This window comes from Mastigoproctus giganteus, chromosome 6 (genome assembly GCF_048544385.1).
Source record: "Mastigoproctus giganteus isolate SK-2022 chromosome 6, ASM4854438v1, whole genome shotgun sequence".
Lineage (NCBI taxonomy): Eukaryota > Metazoa > Arthropoda > Arachnida > Uropygi > Thelyphonidae > Mastigoproctus > Mastigoproctus giganteus.
Window position 1 is genome coordinate 230645342 of NC_143580.1, and position 19871 is coordinate 230665212.

Here is a 19871-nt window from a genome sequence, read left to right on the forward strand (position 1 = left end):
GTCTAAAATGCTGATGAAACGGATATTGAGGTGCCAATTATCAGTCAAGTGGAGTAAACTGTGATGAAGTCTAGTTGCTCTGCAATAACCAAATAATCTGCTTGCCCTTCATGATGGTGGGGACAATAGTAACTCCAGGTATACCCTCTCCCCATGACATCCAAGTTCTTAAACACTGCATCTGGTATACTGGAGGCAGCCATCTAAGTGTTAACTTACGTACGCAGGAGTTGAGATGTGGCACCCATATCATACAGAGGCCTGCTGTCATTCTGTGTCACAAGACACTGTTGTTGTTGTCATTTGGTTTTTAGGAGCATTAGCAACTAAGGCCATATTGTTCCGGTGGCCATTTCCTGGCCTTTCCGCATCCTACGTATTTGGTGGTCACGGGCTCGAACCCTGGTGTCACAAGACACCTCACTTTGCTTATTGGAAAGCTTGAAGTGGCAATACTCATGTTTAGTCTCTAGAGCAAAGCTCCAGCAACCCCCATTTCTTTCATCATGCAGTATAAGTGATGGCATTTGTAGTTATCGTGGGCATGGAAAGAGTCACTGTTCCTTACACATACACAGCTCGAAAACAATTTTTGTAGGCCAGCTGCTAGAGTCCACCAGAATGAATCTATTATTAACTCTTTAGGAAAGATATGGTTCATCAAGTAGATAATTTCAATTTCCTATCTTCTACTCTGCCAGCCAGTGAGTGGAGTGTTCCAGGGTAGTGTGTAGCATTGTGGAGTCTGCATTATGTCAAGAAGTTGGATATATTGTTGCTATATACATACCATATAAAAAAATTTCATTAATTCATACATGTTCTCACCTCTAACCTTTACTTTATCTACTGAATACATCATGAATAGTCAACCTAAAAGAACAAACTTATCAACAAAAATATGTAAAATTCCAAAAAACTTCCTTATTCGTTACACCAGGGGTTGGCAACCTTTTTGGGTGAAGAGCCATTTTTGATCTAATTAAAAAAAAAAAAAAAAAATCCAAATATCCGCAGTTCAGCTCAAGCTGGGGGTGAGGGGGAGTTTTTTAAGAAATGGAATAGAGTGGGAAGGTGTTTTATTAAAAATATACATATATTTTGAAAAATTATTTATTAATAATATTTCTAATTAATGTGACTTTTGCTGCTGAACTTCTTGAGCGAGTCTCTCAATGAAAATTATGCCGTAATTTTCATCATTAAACATGCTGAGAGACTCTCATTGTTCAAACGGTTTTGTTGATTTATTTTTAATATAGTTCATGTTCGAAAATATTTGCCCGCAGAAATTCAAACCAAAAACTGAGAGAAGTCCAAATGCAAATATTTTCAAATTTATTTAAGTGTTTGGTAAGCTACTCCATGCATTGAACACAGTTTTGTCTTGCTTTTTTTAATTCATCTATTTGTGTGGGATTTCAAGGGCAGCCTTTTGCCTCTGCAAATCCTCAATTTCAGTTTTAAGGCATTTTAGGCTTGTACGCTACGTGTCCTTGGTTTTTAAGTCTTCTAACTCCATTTCGAACTTTGCTTCATGCGGGCTAAAAGTTAAAGAGCTGCAAGTTGCTAACACCTGCATTACACAAATATACATGGTCTTATTCCCAATCTAAATGATCTCCTTTTCAACCTACAGTCTACTTAGCCCCACATACTTTCTCTGACAGAATCCCATTTACGGGTTGCTTCAATCACTACTCATCTCACTTTCCCTAATTACTACTTTATGATTCCTTTCACTTGAAAGGTGGTACCTTCTGCATACGTCCATTATGATATTCCTTATCAGATACTTATATAGACACGGGGAATATAGATATGCATTTATCTGATATTATTGGTCAAAGTCATGCTTGCATATTCCTCAATAGTTTTTGTTTGTTACTGCAATGCATCATATTAGCAAGGTGTTCTGAGGGCAGAAATGAGCGGGTAGCTAATGCCCGGGAAGCAAGCTTAAGTAACTTCAAGGGGTGTGTCAAGGTAGTTAACTATACAAGAACACGGTCTTAATTGTCTATACAGTAAAGTCAAAAGTGTCATCAATAAAATGAGTGAATTTGTACTGCTGGTTAGGACAAGTAACGCTGACATAACTTGGCTTACAGAAATATGGTGCCACCCAGAATTAGGGGATGGTGAGTTTCAGTACAATATGTACAATGTATTTAGGAAAGATATATGGAAGATAGAAGGGGGCGATGGGATCATGCTTCTTATCAAAAGCAGCCTGAGTACAATGAAAGCTTTCCCGGATTCAGACATTTCTCATGCTAGTATAGAATCTGTATGGTGTGAGATAATTGGAAGCAAAGGCATAATGAGAGTGGGAGTAATCTACAGGCCAGGTTATTGTAAAGATTATGATGAGAGCCTCTACAAGCAAATGGATTAGGCAAGTAAACATGAATGTCTCGCCAATTTTAATGTGCTTCTAACTGAATAGAGCAAATCGGAAGGAAACTCTACAAGGGGGACAAGATTTTTAAATCAACTAGATGATTGTTATTTGTATCAACATGGCAGGGAAAGTACTAGGGGAAAAATATATTCTACACCTGATAATCACTCTTGAACCAGGCGACATAATAGGGCTGACGGTACAGGAACCTGTAGCAGCAAGTGATCACAGAGTTCTATGGTGAACGATGAAGAGTGGTAGCAGTAGTCAGAGGCAAAGGAATGTGTTATAATTTCAGGAAAGGAAATTATGCCTTATGGTGCTACATTGGTAGATATCTCACACAGAGCAAATACAATTGAATTATGATATACCTTTAAAACATTAATCACAGAAGCCTTGAATGTGTATATGCCATTAAAAAAATACTACATGAGGAGTCCAAGTTGGATGAATAATGAAGTTGCCAGATTACATGGGAAAGTCATAGAGCAATAAAAAGTACTGAGGTTTACAACAGCTACAAATTGATCTGTAATAGTGCCACAGAAAAGGTAAGGTTGGCAAAGGCAGATTATGAGAGGGGATAAGGTATTCTTCACACATATAAATGCAAAGACAAGGACAAATCAGATCGGTCCCTTAAAATGGACATGGTATAGTATTAGATACCCCAGCTGATGTTACAGATCAACTCAACAGTTACTTTGCATTGATATTTACAGAAGAAGAAAATCCCTTTCTTTATGTCCATGGGAAATTAACGAAGTGAATTTGAAAAATATGCATTTAATGACACTGAAATTTCACGATTATTTAATGAAAAAAACTTTTCAGCCTACAGACAAGAAAAGCTCCTGTGGTTGATGGTCTATATGCTATAATTTTAAGAGAAGTGGCAAGTGAGTGCATTGAACTATTAAGGCTAATTGTGAGGGCATCACTGGAGTCAGGAGAGATTCTGTTGGACTGGAAATGTGCCAATGTATCACCAATACATAAAGGTGATTTTAAGAGTGTAGTGGGAAATTACTGACTGGTCAGTCTAACTTCAGTAGTAGGGAAAATCATGGCGGCAACGATCAAGGTGGAATTCAGGATAATTTGGATAGAAATGGAATTCTGAAGGACACTCAGCATGGTTTAAAGGGAAAATCATGTTTAACGAACCTGGTTAGCTATTCTAACAGGGTCACTCAAGAGCTGGACTTAAGGAATAATTTCGACATTGTTTATTTAGATTTCAGCGAAGCCTTTGACTCAGTCCCACACGAGCGGCTACTTTATAAGCTCGAACATGTTGGAATCACAGAAAAAATTCTTAGATGGATCGCAGGATGGCTTCGGGGCAGGAGGCAGATTATGAAAAATGATTATTCTTCAGACTGGGTTAATGTAAGTGGGGTTCCCAAGGATCATTATTGAGACCACTGTTGTTTTTGATTTTCTTAAATGATATAAATGAAGGGATAGAGGGTTTAATGTCTAAATTTGCAGATGATGTAAAGATTGGTAGATTAGTTAACGACTGCTGCCAGCAGAGCTCCATCAGAGTGACCTAGATAGACTTCAGGGATGGTTAGAAAAGTGGCAGTTATGCTTTAATTCAGCAAAAGGGCAAAGTCTTGCACTGGGGAATAGCAACCCCAAAATAACTTATACACTTGGTGGAGATGAACTAAGTCAGTAGCAGAAGAAAGAGACTTGGGAGTTATGATACAGTCAGACATGAAGAGCATTCTCTGATAATTGTAGACAGATTGCAAAGTAAGGTCTCCTATAAATGGTTTATCAAACATTTTCTAGTACAGATATGGATGTCATAATCCTCTTATATAAGACTATTGTTAGACCACACTTGGAAAAGTGTGAAGACCACACCTAAAAAAAAAAAAAATAACTCGAGCTTCTTGAAAAACACGTAATTTGCCTGGAGAGATTGGCAAAAAGGTATCCATATGAGGAGACTTCGAATATGTGGATAGCTTGGAAACTAGGCACCTTAGAGGAAACTTTATTGAGGTATTTAAGGCTAAGAGGCAAAAGTAAAGTAGACGAGGATGAAACTTTTCACGGTTATAAATTATTCTAAAACTAGGATCCTAAATTAAACTTACAGGGGGAGACATTTAGACTGGACTACAGGAGGATTCATTTCAGCCAGAGAGTTAATTACTGGAATAAGTTATCTACGTGGATGGCGGAGGTTGGCAGTTGGAGGAAATTCAAAGGTCAGCTGGATAGTTACCTATGGGGGGAGGGAAATGCATAGGTTGTCTATTTCCTTTTCTTTTATTATTTATTTTCCCTCTCTCTTCTTTTTGGCTAGTGCAGCATAAGCCTTAGTCTTCCTTGCACCAATGGCCATTGCTATTACTAATACTTCCAAATTTCAATTCTCCTCTGGCTTTAAATATCTTTAACTCACTATGTCAAATTCATCTTACTTCTATTATCCTCCCAATGCTGTTAATCACTCTGAATTCATTGACTTTCTTTCTTTCTTTGAGATTTCAAAGAAAGAAAGTTTTGAACATTTCAATGTTAAAAATTCCAGCTGCCTTTGTTTTCTAGATGCTCAGACTCAGCTGGTTGGGATGCTGCGGCTTTTGCAATTACTAATGACCCAGTTTATTCATTTATCTCCCAAAATACTAGAAAATCCTAACCACACACCCAACACTTTTCATCCTTTTCTCACAACCGACCCTTCAAAAGTACAAGGTTGAGATTAGTGGTACTCGGCAATGGTCTCTTTCCAGAACCTTTATTCCATAGCCATTCTCAATCTCAGGATGTTTGGCATTACAAGAATGCTAAATGTGATCTGCAAGATTTCTATTATTTTTTTTGGTGGCCAGATTACTGTTATAAATGTTCCAAGTTCATATATACATAGCCCAAAATATATTTGTTCAAATCTTGTCAGTGAAATTATTCTTATAAGGATGAAACCCTTTATTCCACATTTCACCTTAAAAGCTCATCTATTATCCAAAAACTTGCTTTCGAATAGATGTGCTAAGGCTGTTCAATATAGGATTTTGAATATTGCAATTGGCTTGCATGAAAATGCCCAGCTTCATTTACTACCTACACTAAAGCTCGTATCATTGTAACACAGTTATTAATCAATCCAAACATGATTAAGAACAGGTTAAGACCAGAAAAGTTGCTTCTTGTCCAAATGGGTGTCAAGCATTCTGGTTATCCACCAAAACTATTGGCTGCAGCTTCTGCCCATCTATACTCTAACCTCTAAGCTTTATGGTTCTACTACACCCAGGCGACATACTAGCATCCTACACTTCTAAGTTTTGTATTGATGATCGGGGTAAACTTCTTACCATTCTCAGTACCCTCCACTCAATGTCTCCTGTGGCCTTCCAACAAAAGGATGTCAGAAGAATTTTAAAGGATCTTAATGCCAAGAAAATTCCAGATCCCAATAGTATTTCATCACTTCCCAAACTGCTCTTCGGCTCACTCCTGTTCCATGTCACCTTACCACACATTTTTCATCCACTGGCATTCTAAATTTGAGGGCATTCTACCTTCTGGAATGCAATCACAAATTACTACACCCAGGTCCCACCTTGCTAGACTCCATTCCAGTGATAAAAATATGCAACTCACGAAGGAGTTGCATATTTCTATCACTGGAATGGAAATTAGACATATCTGTTATAAACCATATGGGCAAGAAAACCTGAAAGAACCATAGCACAAACAATTCAAAAAATTAGTTTTCAGGGAAAATATGCCTACCATGCCTCATCGATAAGAGTCTACACTCTCTTGGTGTCATAGCAAGTGTATAAGGGTGCATAGCAAGTGTATAAAGATTATTTTCCTATTGTTCCTTCTGCAGTTTATAAAATTTATTAAAATTATCAATAATGGTTTTCACAAAGCTAATTTTATATTTGTAAAATCTACTTAATCTAACAGTTATATTATTAATGATTATAATTAATTATTTTTGTATGGTAAACAGCCAAAAAAAGCTATTTGGGGGGGGGGGGTCTGATAACTGTATATAAACAGACATTTTTTCCAATATTTTGTGATATTTATTTTCTATAGTTTTTGGAAGTGGGAAATAGGTCCTTGACTAAAGAATAAAGTACACTTACCTAACTGCATTGTTGTACTTTCAAGAGAAAAGCCTATTCTAACAACATGGGGATTCATTTCCTCGGCAGGTAGATGACGAACATCAAGATGTTTTATTACCTATAATACAAATTAAAAAAGTTAAAGCAGCTTACAATTATTAGATATCAGTCTTAGACAATTAGAAATTAATTAACCAGGCAGTCGTTGCATCCTCAAATGTAAAAAAAAAAAAAAAACCACCACCTAACTGACAGGTTAGGAGAGACCCATATAAATCATAGCCAGAACAACATGTGCCTTCCTAACCAATTCTTTACACTACATGGAAAATTTCATGTCAGATTGAGTCCCAACAGTGCCTTTTTCATTTTAAATCACTTTTAGCTCCTCACCCCCTAGCTTATAAATGCATAACCTTGTTGTCATAGAGTATAAACTGAAAATTTATAATCGAATTTGTTATTACGAATTGTATTCATTTATTTTATGTTAAAAACATACTTTAAGAATTTTTTTTCTTTTGCTTTTTTTCTAAGTGGTTCTGAAATAACCCTTCATCAACAACCTAGTTCGCAAGCCATTAGTCAGTTGTGTGCCATCTGTGAAGACTGGGTGACAGGTAAACATTATGGAGCTGCTAGTTGTAATAGTTGTCAAGGATTTTTTAGGAGTGTACAGAAGAACATGTATTTGTGCAGGCTTCACAGGAACTGTGTGGTGGACAAGGACAAGAGAAACCAGGGCAGATACTGTCATTTAAAAAAATGTTTCAGGGCAGGAATGAAGAAAGACGGTAACAGTGTGGCTGAGAATTGTGACATCATCTGTTGAGTGGGTGGGGAGTTGCCATGAACTGTTTTTAACTCTGGCACATATTCACAGAACTAATTTTGAATTTTATGGTTTATTCCTCAACCTTTTCACGAGTGAGTTTATAAGCACTGTACAGGCCCTGAGGAGTGAGTTTACCCTCCACCCAAATTTTTTCAAAATTTTGAAAATTCTTAAAAATGAAAGCATTGTATGTAAATGCTTTTAAATAATTTCTTGTTTTAGCTTGGTTATGTAATAGTAGAGTGAAATTATTTCAAAAATCAAAACAAGTTTATAAAAATGGCAAAATAATTCGAAAAAGTCGTAAAAAATCAGACTGGTCATTACTTCTTTTCTTCATGTAATAGTATTTTTAGGGTCGCCATAAGTGAATATTCTTGTGGAAGGGTATAAAATCATCACTATAAAATTCGGTGTTCTTGTATTCTTTCTATCTTGTGTGTATTCCTCTGACCATCTGTGGTTGTCTCTGACTAAACATATGTACCTGGAATTCAGATGTAGTTCATCATCTTCTGGATCGGAATTCCAGAGAATTTCTGCTTGTGCAAGTCATAATCGGATAACTGTGACTAACAGATGTCATTCATCTCCTGCTCCTATGATTTTAAAATCTGTTTTGTGTCACCATCCATTATTCCAAGCAAAAGAACCACATGTGGACCTTACATTACCCAAAAAATGGAGTTGTGTATAATAGGTGGCCATCTAGTGACTGGAAGGTGGTGACCCCTGTGTGTTGGATGTGGTGAAAAGTGTGTTGATATATGCAGGAAATTAGCCAATAATTTATATATTAAGTTCAGGCACAATAAAATTTGGCAGTAGCGAGGTGGTCTAAATGGCTAATAGAGAGTAGGAATGACGGTACCTGAACTCCAAGAAGACGAAGATACAGTAGTATACTTAGAAGTAGTTTCTCCTACATCCTTGGATTGTCCAATAATTTCAGAGAAATAAGAGTGAAGAGTATAAGATAGCTGCAAGATATAAGGTAAAGGTCGGGTAAGCCCAGGATTGCAAGATCGTGCCTATAGTAGGATCCTAAGCTGAATTTGCAAGTCAATTATGCGTTAACTTTAGTGGGGTGATGTACTTGTATATACATACAACGATAATAAAAAAGAAAAAAATAATAAATATGATATAATGTAGAGCAATGGGGAATACCAAAGAATAGCAATGGGGAATACCAAAGAATAAATAAAATTTTTACAAAGAATAAAGTTTTTCTGACCATAATACACCAAGAAAGCATAGTGTGTAGTGTACACATTATATTAGTTTCCAATAGTTCGATTTTCTTAAATACTGGTGTTTTTTACATATAGGTATTATTGTTAATACAATACTGGTCTTTAAGCTAGCCTTACTTCGTTATCTTAATTTCCCATGGCCTATACATTTAGGATTTAGAAGCTTATTGCTAAAGAAATTTTCATGATAATTATTGATGAAAAATTTTTTTATATATCTGTAGCAATAGGCAATTATCAATACTATTTTATAACTATATAATGTTGTTTATACATTTTTGTATTACATCACGTGGATCTTAGGGGCTTAGAGGGGAACAGGTATCCTGTGTGTTATCAGACACTCAGCCTAAAACACTGATGGATCCAATATCTCTCTATTACAGAAGATTTAGGAGAAGTCCGGTTGGCCTGCCTCCCTAAAATCCACCCATGCACACCTTCTCGATGGTAAGCCCTGTTACGTCACTTAGGTGGCAACGAACGTGTAGAGTGGTTCTCTTCAAGACGCCTGGTCAGCATGAAGAGGAAAAGCCCAAACCCTCCAGCAATGAGAGCACAACAATACAAATGGCCCTCAGTCCCCAGCAGCTTTCACCCTCCCTCTTACGGCAGCGAGAGGATCAGAGTGGAAGCAGAGGGTGCTAAGAATCTCTGGGTACGACCAGGCTGCCATGCACGGAAATTGAACTTGGCCTGTTATAACGTACAATCACTCATCGGTGAAGACAGGATATTAGAGCTGGAAAAGGAATTAGAAAATGTGAATTGGAATATCATCGGTTTGGCTGAAACAAGAAGAAGAAATGAATCACTTATAAGTTTATCAAGTGGAAATCTGCTGTACACCAATGGAAACAGTGAAAGGGGTGAAGGTGGAGTTGGCTTTCTGGTCCATAAAGATTTTAAAAACAACATTTTGGAATTCAAAAGTACATCACCAAGGGTGTCAAGACTCAAGATTTCTAAGAGGTACAAGCTAAAGATTATAATGATTTATGCACCAACATCGAGCCATGATGATGAAGAGGTTGAAGAAATGTACACTGAAATTGAGTCTTCTAGATGAGCAGAAAACCCACTACACTATTATTATGGGGGACTTCAATGCTAAGGTTGGAAAAAGGCAAAACAGCGCAGAAAGAGGAACCATAGGAAATTTTGGAATTGGTGAAAGAAATAAAAGAGGTGAAAGACTTATGGAATTTGCAGAATCTCAAGGAATGTCAGTAATGAACACTTTTTTCAAGAAAAGGGTGAACAGAAAGTGGACATGGAACAGTCCAAATGGATTAACAACTAATGAAATCGACTTCATCCTCACTAACAGAAGATATATTGTGAATGATGTTACCGTCCTGAATAAGGTAAATGTTGGAAGTGATCACAGAATGGTAAGATGTACACTTGATATAGATGCAGGAAAGGAAAGAAAAAAACTGACTCGAGTAAATAATACAAAGGTCTTTGAAATAACAGAGGAGGAGAAAAAGCAGTATGTACTGGAACTTAACAAGTTTGAGCTTCTGCAGACTGCTAAGGACCAAGATATCAACGAGGAATATTACAACTTTCTGAAAGTGATAAAGCCCAAGAAACCTATAGGGAAACAGAAATCCAAAGAAGAAAAAATTAGTCAAGAAACACTTGTCATGATGAACCAAAGACGACAAATGAAGAGCAAGAAAAACACTAACAGGGAGAAAATTGAGTATACTGAGTTATGCAAAGCCATTAGAAAGAGACTCAGAGAGGACATAAGAAGATTTAACACAAGAAAAGTAGAACAAGCATTAAGGGAAAACGAAGGATTTAAATCAGCAGCCATGAGCAGTAATACAGAAAGACAAATGATACTGAAACTGAAGAATAGCGATGGTGTACTTATAAACAGCAGAGAAGACATAATTCAAATAGCAGAAGACTACTATAGAGAATTATACAAGGAGCGAGGGAATGATACCAGCAGTGGGAAAGATGGATTGCAAAGTAGCAACACATACGATATACCCGATATTCTTCCTGATGAGGTAGAACATGCATTGAAGAAAATGAAGAATCGGAAAGCCCCGGGGGAAGATGAAGTTACTGTAGAGTTGTTAAAATTGGGAGGAAGAGACATAACACAAAAACTGGCAAGGCTCTTCACAAAGTGCATTAGAAAAGGGGTGATGCCTAAGCAGTGGAATAATGCAATCATAGTTTTGCTGCATAAGAAAGGAGATAAATCAGAAATTGGAAATTGTAGACCAATTAGCTTGTTATCCCATATCTACAAGTTGTTCACAAGGGTCATTACTAACAGATTAGAAAGAATACTTGATGAGAATCAACCGAAAGAGCAAGCTGGCTTTAGGACAGGATTTTCAACTATGGATCACCTTCACGTAATATCACAGCTAATGGAGAAAGCAAATGAATATAAAACACCATTATGCCTGGCATTTGTGGATTATGAAAAGGCATTTGACTCCATACAGCATAAGGCAATGTTTCGGGCACTGGAAAGACAAGGCATAGATACTCCATATATTATGATTTTGAAGAAAATATATGAGAGTGCTACATCCTTTATTAGACTAGACAAAGACAGTAGCAAATTTAAAATCGAGAAAGGAGTTCGACAAGGAGACACTATCTCCAAAGCTGTTTACTGCTGCCTTTGAGGAATCTTTCAGAAGATTAGACTGGTCGCAGAAAGGAGTCAATGTGAACGGAGAGTACCTAAACCATTTACGATTTGCAGATGACATTGTGGTCATAAGCCACGATCCCAAAGAATTAGAGGAAAATCTTAATCAGTTATGCATAGTTAGTAAGGATTTTGGACTAAAGATGAATATGGCTAAAACAAAAGTAATGATGAACAAGTATGCCAAGGAAAGGGAAATAATGATTGAAGGAGCAGTAATTGAAAAGGTGGAGTCATATACTTATCTGGGACAAGTTATTAGCTGTAATAATGATAAATGGCTGGAAGTCAAGAGAAGAATAAATTTTGGATAGATAGCATTCAGGAAATATAGTCACATACTGAAGAGCAATATCCCAGTTTGTCTGAAACGTAAAATAATGAATCAATGTATACTCCCCACCATGACTTATGGAAGTGAAACTTGGGCACTCACCAAAAGAATGGAAGAGAAGCTAAGAACTACACAGCGAAGAATGGAACGAATTATATTGGGAATCAGACTGTTAGATAAGAAGAGAAACACATGGATTAGGCAGCAAACTCAAGTAAAGGACATTCTTATCAAAACTAAAGAACTAAAATGGTCTTGGGCAGGACACATAGCTCGAAGACATGATGACAGATGGACTAAGAAAATAACAGAATGGTACCCAAGAGGAGCTAGAAGAAAACCTGGAAGACAAAGGCGGAGATGGATAGATGAAATTCATGAGTTTTTGAGTAGTAAATGGATGGCCAGTGCACAAAACAGAAGGAACTGGAAAGTTGCTGGAGAGGCCTTCATCCTGCAGTGGATTGAAAATGGCTGATGATGATGATGATGATGATGCATAGATCTAGAACCTGTTCTGAAACAAAAATGCATTATTTTAGGTAGGTATTGTAGGTATACAGTGATGAATTTTTGTATATTGTTTCACCTGTGCATTCACCATAGTTTTATCTAGATGTCTTTTACAATAATATTCCCCATTAACTAATACATACATTTAACAAAATAATACGGTATATATATTACATTATAGATGTAGCGTATATATTGCCACTGCAATGGCACTATCCCATAAATTCTGTATATTACTAAATTAGTGCAGGAAACAGTTTTTTTGAAATTTATGATATTTATAGACCTTCTGAAGTGATATTTTAGATCGGGAAATAATTATAAACCAGTTTATTACACAAGGCTTTGATAGTAGTTATATCAGTGTTGAACTTTTAATGCAGATGGAAGAAATTTTTGGCTAAAGTAAGGTCCAATACATGGTTCTTATGCTTGGATTTGGTAACTCTGCTTTTACCACATGCTTTATTCTTGCTTTAGTATTTAACTTCATATCCTTCGTTTTCTATCGGGTCAACAATGATCAATGTCTACTATGCATTATATAAATTTTTAAAATTATTATATTTTATATAATCCTAAATTCTATTATTAATTATATAACCTCAAAATTAATTTTGCCATATTGCATATTAATCATTACAAAATCAGAACTGCTTATCTTTGTTTTTCCTTTTAATTTAGGTGGTTGACCCTGGAAGCATTCAGCCAAATTGTAGGTATACAGCGATGAGTTTGTATATTATCCTTTATTTATAATGAAATTTGTTTTATTAGATGCACTGCTAATAATGAGACCTATATCAACCCAAAATGAAAGCAATTTTCCTACTTCAGGCTTATTGGTAACTAAGCAAAGATGCAGGCTTTCTGACCAAGCAATTAATGAAGTGTTTTTTTTTTTTAATTTCATTTTAACAATAATTGTAAATGATCAGTGCTAATATTAGTTTTTCTTATTACTTGTTTTGTTTCAGTATTAGTGTTTACTTAAGTTTCTTTTATGGTTATCTCAAACTTAGTGTTTTTGATTAAATGTATAGAATAATGTTGCCTATCCGAATGCTACCCATCTACAAATATATAATAAAATTTTCTGTTTTCATCAAACTTTGAGTCGTATTTTTTAATATCTAAATCTCTTTAAATTTTAGTTTTTTACTTATATACCACAATGTACAGTTCATTATTATAGTGTTATTTTTACAAGAATAAAGAAAAATTCTTATCAAAGAAACAGCAAATATTTAATCAATAAAATAAAATTTTCATGAATTCCCAGGAACTGCAATTTTTCCTATTCCCAGTTCTTGAAGATTAAAAAATGTGGAGAATTTGGAAACCCTAGTTAGGATTGTCTGGTATTCTTGATATATTCTTTAAATTTTGATATTTTATTTGAAATATCAATTCAGCAGCATTGTGCCTTACTCCAATTGGTATACTCGTATTTATTTATGTCACTAAGGTAAATGAACAATTTCTGTGAAGCCATTAGTAATAGCAAACGTCTCAGAATCTTGACAAGCTTGTTCTTTGTGACAAGAAAACTGGAGTCATCTGGAGAAGGTTATCTGACAGTTTTAAACTGTTGAGTTTCAGTGAAAGGAATCAGAGTTCCAAGTGATTAGTGGAGAATGATAGAAGCAACTGACTTTTAAGCCAGAAAAGAAGGGATTGCAAATTTACTGGGATGTTTGTTGTCAAAGAATTTGACAACAAACATCTCAGTAAATGTATGCACGAGAAATTTGAAGCAAAAGAAATCATACAGAAAATAATTAGGAGCCAGACGAGCCATGGTTGAGATAACTGGTAATTGGAATTCTATCAGAAAAAGTAAGCGACTTCACTGACTGTAAGTGAAATTTTTGGGATTGTTAAATCCTTTTGCAAATAAGTTAGTTCTATTAATGTGACTATTCATGATACATTCAGTGGATAAAGTGGGAGGGACATGTGTGAAGTAATAAAATTGTCGTATACATGCACGCAGCAAGGATATACCCAGTTCCTTGGCATGACTTGACCTAGACAATCCCTCCTGTATACTTATTACTCAGACTCCCTCCAGTCAATAGTTTGCAGAGTAGCGGCAGCTAGATTATACACTAGCTCAGTGGTTCCCAAAATACTGAGATCTAGCTTTAGCATTAGTTGAGGCAAATGATTAGTTGAGGAAAGACAGTTGTAGAATAGATTTGCAGAAGTTTGCCTTTAGTTGACGGATAGTAGATTGCTTTTAGTAGATTGATGTGGAAGTTGATAGCTTAAATTTTAAGGCTGAACTAGACAAACATTTGGAGTCACCGGATGGGTGAAATGGAAAGGATTTTTTTTTTTTTTTTTTGGCTGATTTTCACAAAATTTTCACAAGTTGTAGTCTTGAAACGAGCATTTATTGCTTCGTCAGATGACAGTTCGATAAGATCTTCCTTTTGCTCAATGGTAATTTCGGGACATGAAATTTCAAAAGCAAAGGGATCACGAATCCGATACAACTTTTTTTCCCCTGGAGATACATAAAATCATTTGGAAAAATTCTTAATTACCATTGTTAGGTGGATGGCAATGATATCCTTAAATTGTAAAATGTCAATATTATAACAAAATCAGATATTATAGAATGAATAGAAAATAGGGGGTTGAGATGGTTTGGACATCTGCTGTACATGGATGAAGTGAGATGGCCTAAAATTATATGAGTGGATACCACAAGGGAAGTGAAGGCGAGGATGCCCTAGAAAAACATGGAAGGAAGGTGCACTATCAGCAATGAGAAAAAGAATTTTGAAAGCTGAAGATGCCCACATCCAGTGATTTTGGAAAATGGGAAAGACAAGGCGACGATCTGCTGTATTAAGTCGAACACAGATAGATAGATAAAATCAGAAAAGCATGGGAAAATTTCAGTATTATAATGCTCAAATTCAGTATTCCAAAGATTAAGCTTCCCTTTGAAAGTTTCTATTTTGTCACTGAGTATTAAAATCAAATATATCAACAAGGGAACTAAGTTTTCCAAGCCATTTTTGATTTGTAAACAATTGAACAAGGTTCTTATTTTTATCCGATAAAAACAGAAACACTTCACGTTTGAAGTAAAAAAAGAAGAAGCAACACTTTACCACTGGACAACCACCTCAACTTTCGTATATAAAAGAAGCACTTGCTGGTCTGACGTAGCTAGTCAGGAGCAAATATGCATAGCACACATTTCTCGAGTGGACCGGAGTTCAAGCCCATGACTACTAAATACGATAAATATTTGTATTGACGATTTATTGTAAACTTTACTGACTTAGTTGCCGTACCGGAGTATAAACAGAAAATTTAATTTCATTACAAAGCATTGTGAAAAGTCTGCTATTTAAGCATCTACTTTTTAATAAAGCTTATCACATCTTTCAAAACTTCGTGCAAATCAGTTTGCATTTCCTTTGTTACAAATGCTTCCCTATGTATAATGCAATCATTCAAAACTATTTATAGAAATTTCCTTTACTTTGCCTTTTAAACCTTTATTTTATCCTGTTAATACAACCGCACCATTGGTACAAATCACAAAGCAGTTGTTCCATGTTAGATTGTTTGTTTCAAAGAAAATATTTATAATATCAAAAATCTTCTTGCTCGTCGTTCTTCTTTCCAAAGCTTTGCAAAATAGAAAATCCTCCAAAGTATCTTCCTCATCTGACATATACAATAAGTTGTATATGTCAGATGAAGCAAAGTTTTAAATATATGTGAATTCATCTAACTGCGTTGTAAAAATTGACTTTCTCTCAATCGATTTAATAAACTGAATTTTATGTTGTCCGCAATAACTGTAATATGCTGCGAGACTGTTGTGGCTCTGGATAGAGGGATAGTATTTAAATCGTTGCTGTACTTTTCTCCATGCATAATTGCATTTTTTATAGCAGCAGGGAAAACAAGAGATTCAGCAATAGTATGTGATTTCAAATTTTTCCTATTAAATATGAAACTTGCAACGATTCTCTTAAAGCTTTACAAGGAACTGCAGTGTTTCTTCATGAAAGATTTCAGACTTTGTATGGCGTCAGTGTCTCTTTTGAAAAGGATTCAGTATTTTTCATTATCTCTGGATGTTTAGTGTCTGTCTTTTTCATTTAATAGGTTTCATGCTTTGGTTAGTCAGTTTTTCGTAACGCATTACACACACTAGCCAGCTGCTTTCTGTGTATCTATAGCCAATGAGCAAATTAGGGCGTATTACTCACAAGGACAATATGTATTGCACGTGAAACCACCCTAAAAATAAAGAGTGGCAATAGGGTTCATTCGTATCTCAGACTTCGTTCGAGTAGTAAGGTCTCTACTATAGGCGCCTCCGTAGCCAGGTGGGAAGGAGCAGCAGTGTGTAGCACACGCTTCTTGATTAGACCGGGGTTCGAGCCCGTCACCACCAAATACGGAGGATGCGGAAAGGTCAGGGAATGACCACCGCATATCCCCGAGCAATATGGCCTTAGTTCCTAATGCTCCTAAAAACCAAATAAATAAATAACAAACTAAGGTCTCTACACCTACATATTGAAAAAATAATTTTAACAATAGGTTTTTTAGCCTTTATGTACACAATAATTAATTTTATTTAAAAATTGCCGTGGCCCCTCTGGGGGTCGCACCCCATAGTTTGTGATCAATTGAGTTAGATCTTAAAAAGGGGGGGGGGGAACTATGGCAGTTTAAGGCATTCCATAGCATCTGACTGGTGAATAAAAACTTGAATATATCCTCTATCACTTGGAAATGCTTTCAGATTTGTATCATACCTTTGTAACTAAATACTGGTTGATGGCAAACCAAGAGGATGAGATTTATCCATGATTACAGCTTTGCGGTTATGCTGCCATCTACTGCATTGCACACATTTACTGATTAGTAAATAAAAACTTGAACGTATTCTTTATAACTTGGGAGTGCTTTCAAATTAGTATCATGTGCAAATTTGAAATTCAATGTTGCAATATTGCTATTTTTAGAAGAATAAGAGAAATTTACCTCAATATTATACATATTGAGGTAAATTTCTCTTATTTTTCTACAAATATCAAAATCAACATAGAACGCACTGAGCATCATAACTCTGGTTTATACTATCAATCTCGATATTGCTGTATGTTCAATATTCTCATAACTGTTTCTGTAATGGTGGCATCAGGCTTTTTGACTGGGAGGATAACAATTTTCCCATACTCTACTCTACTGTACTGCAGGCAATCAAAAAGAGCAGATAGGTCTTACGTTGGCTCCGGCAGCTTAACTGAAGGGGTAACATTAGGTGTCTGGTAGACAAAATTCTTGCTTGAATTTTGTTTAAATTTAATTACTGTAAATTTTAAAACTCATTTCAGTAATTCTGTTAATTTTATTTTCCAGTCATTTTGTGAAATTAATTTCTACAATATTTTGTAAATTTAATCCTTAACTTTGCTAAAGTATTTCTACTAACTTAAATTCTTTTCATTAACTTCACTAGTGGATGATGTTTTGATAAAAGTTTAATTTCTGTAATAGTTTTTTAATTTAAAATCCTGCCATATAATCTAAATATAACTTTGTAATTTTTCTTAAGTTCAAATTTTACCTAAATAGAGGTTGTTACAAGATCCATTTTCAATACAAATTAGAAGGACATCAGGACTTGGGCAAAAAAAAATGCCTGCATGCATGACCACTGAGTTGTGTGTTTGTCACTTGTATAGCCTGTGGCATGTATTCTAGAGATAGGTCTAGCAGACAAAACAAGCTCAGCTGACTATTCTTTTCTTTGCACCAGATGTAAGGAGTGTACCAATCTCAACTTAAAAATTGGTGCATTACAAGAATTTGAGTCACTGAAGAAATGGGTGCTTGCCATAAAACAAATATAACTGTGAGCTCACCAGGAATTTGATGACCTACAAAGTGATGCTCTCATGATTCAGGTTCCAGTACAGAACAGTGAAGTGTATACTACTCTATTTGAAGATTTAGTTGTATTGAGAGACTATTATTGAGAATATTTTTCATAATAAAGACAGGTGGACCAGGACCTTCTGCTTATGCCTGCCATGCCATGCTGATATGAATTTCCTGTCTATGGCTGCGCAGACTTTTCCTGAAGTCTTGACTTAATCCACAAGGCTTTCAGCTTTTAATCCCTCCTATTGTGTTTCAGCAGAATTGCAGACACATACATTCCAACCTAACGTCCAACATATTTTCAGCACGGTCCTATATTTATCCAAGTAATCATCAGGTCATGTTTGTTTGCTTTCGCTAGCTCCTACTTGAATAATAATGATCTCTTTATCCCAAAAATCTGACAGTCTGTTGGTAACATCATTAATTGTTGCTTCTGGTCATCATCAATTGCTTCCAGACCAGAAGATTGTGAACAATATGACAAGAGTCTTTACATATAGGTGGAATAAGGCAAGCAAGTGTCTTATTATGGGCGGCTTCTAGCTACCACTAACTGATTAAAAAAAGTGGGAGAGAAACTCATCATGCAAAGCAAAATTTTTAAATAAACTAGATTATTATTTGTACCAGCATGTTAAAGAAAATACTAGGGATAGAAATATTCTTGATTTCATCATTACTAACAAATCAGATGACATCGTGGGGCTTAAAGTATTGGAACTGCTGGCAAATAGTGATCATGCAGTATTTAATTGGAAGATAAAAAAAAAAAAAGAAGTTGCATTAGTAAAAAGGTTAAGGCAGTGGTTTTCAACTAGGATGGCGCAACAACATTCTAGGGGTGCCAAGTAATTTTGCTTTCAGTTACTTAACTTTTTTTTTTTTTAAATTTATATTTATTTCACTATAAAAAGTGTACAGTATCTTTTTAAATTTCTGGCAATTTATAATTGACATTTATTTTGTACCTCTATATAAAGAATAAAATTATTACTTATATATATATATATATATATATATATATATATAAGTAGTATATATATATAAGTATAGAGAGAGAGAGAGAGAGAGAATGTGGAATCTAACAGGCAGAAAATTGAGTAGGGGTGCCACAAAATAAAATGAATTACTTAGGGGTGCCTTTATTTAAAAAAAAAAAAAAAGGTTGAAAACCACTGGCTGTAAGATTACCACAGATAAGTTAGAGGCAAAGGCTGAGAATGAGAAAGCACTGGCTTAGAGAACAGAGAATGGGGACCAAGGAGTTTTTCCATGTGTGTGAATAAAAAGAAAACAAATCTGATTTGTCACGTGTCTTAAATAAGTCAAGGGAAATTCTTAAATAACCCGCCTGACGAACTGAATAGGTACTTCACGTCGATATTTACAAAGATCCTTCATACTGAAGAGAGACTGTACAGGTGAGACTGAGCTGTGTGAAATTAGTGATTTTGAAATTTACACATATCTGTTTATCAGAACTTTTAAGCCTAAAAGCAAATAAGGTTCCCAGAGTTGATGACATATATCATGTAATTCTAATGGAGGTGGCCAGAGAATGTATTGAACCATTGGGGTTAATTATGAGGGTATCATAGGACTCAGGAGAGATTCCCTTGGATTGGAGAAGTACCAACTTATCACCAATACATAACTACACACTGGTCAGTCTGACTTCACTGGTAGGGAAAATCTTAGAGGCAACGATTAATTTAAAAAGATGTGGGTTTTTTGAAAGGCACTGAACATGAACATGATTTTGTTGAGGGATCATGTTTATCTAAC

The 19871-nt window shown here is 35.5% G+C and overlaps 1 protein-coding gene across 3 annotated transcripts in view; it reads right to left on the reverse strand.

The window, feature by feature from the left end:
* LOC150085071 (heterogeneous nuclear ribonucleoprotein U-like protein 2) overlaps positions 1-19871 on the reverse strand; it is a 372157-nt gene that overhangs the window by 116780 nt on the left and 235506 nt on the right. For all 3 annotated transcript variants that reach the window (XM_090376770.1, XM_090376771.1, XM_090376772.1), the window contains one exon: positions 6541-6640. In XM_090376770.1, coding sequence (XP_090232896.1) covers positions 6541-6640 — 100 coding nt within the window. The remainder of the gene's footprint in view (positions 1-6540; positions 6641-19871) is intronic.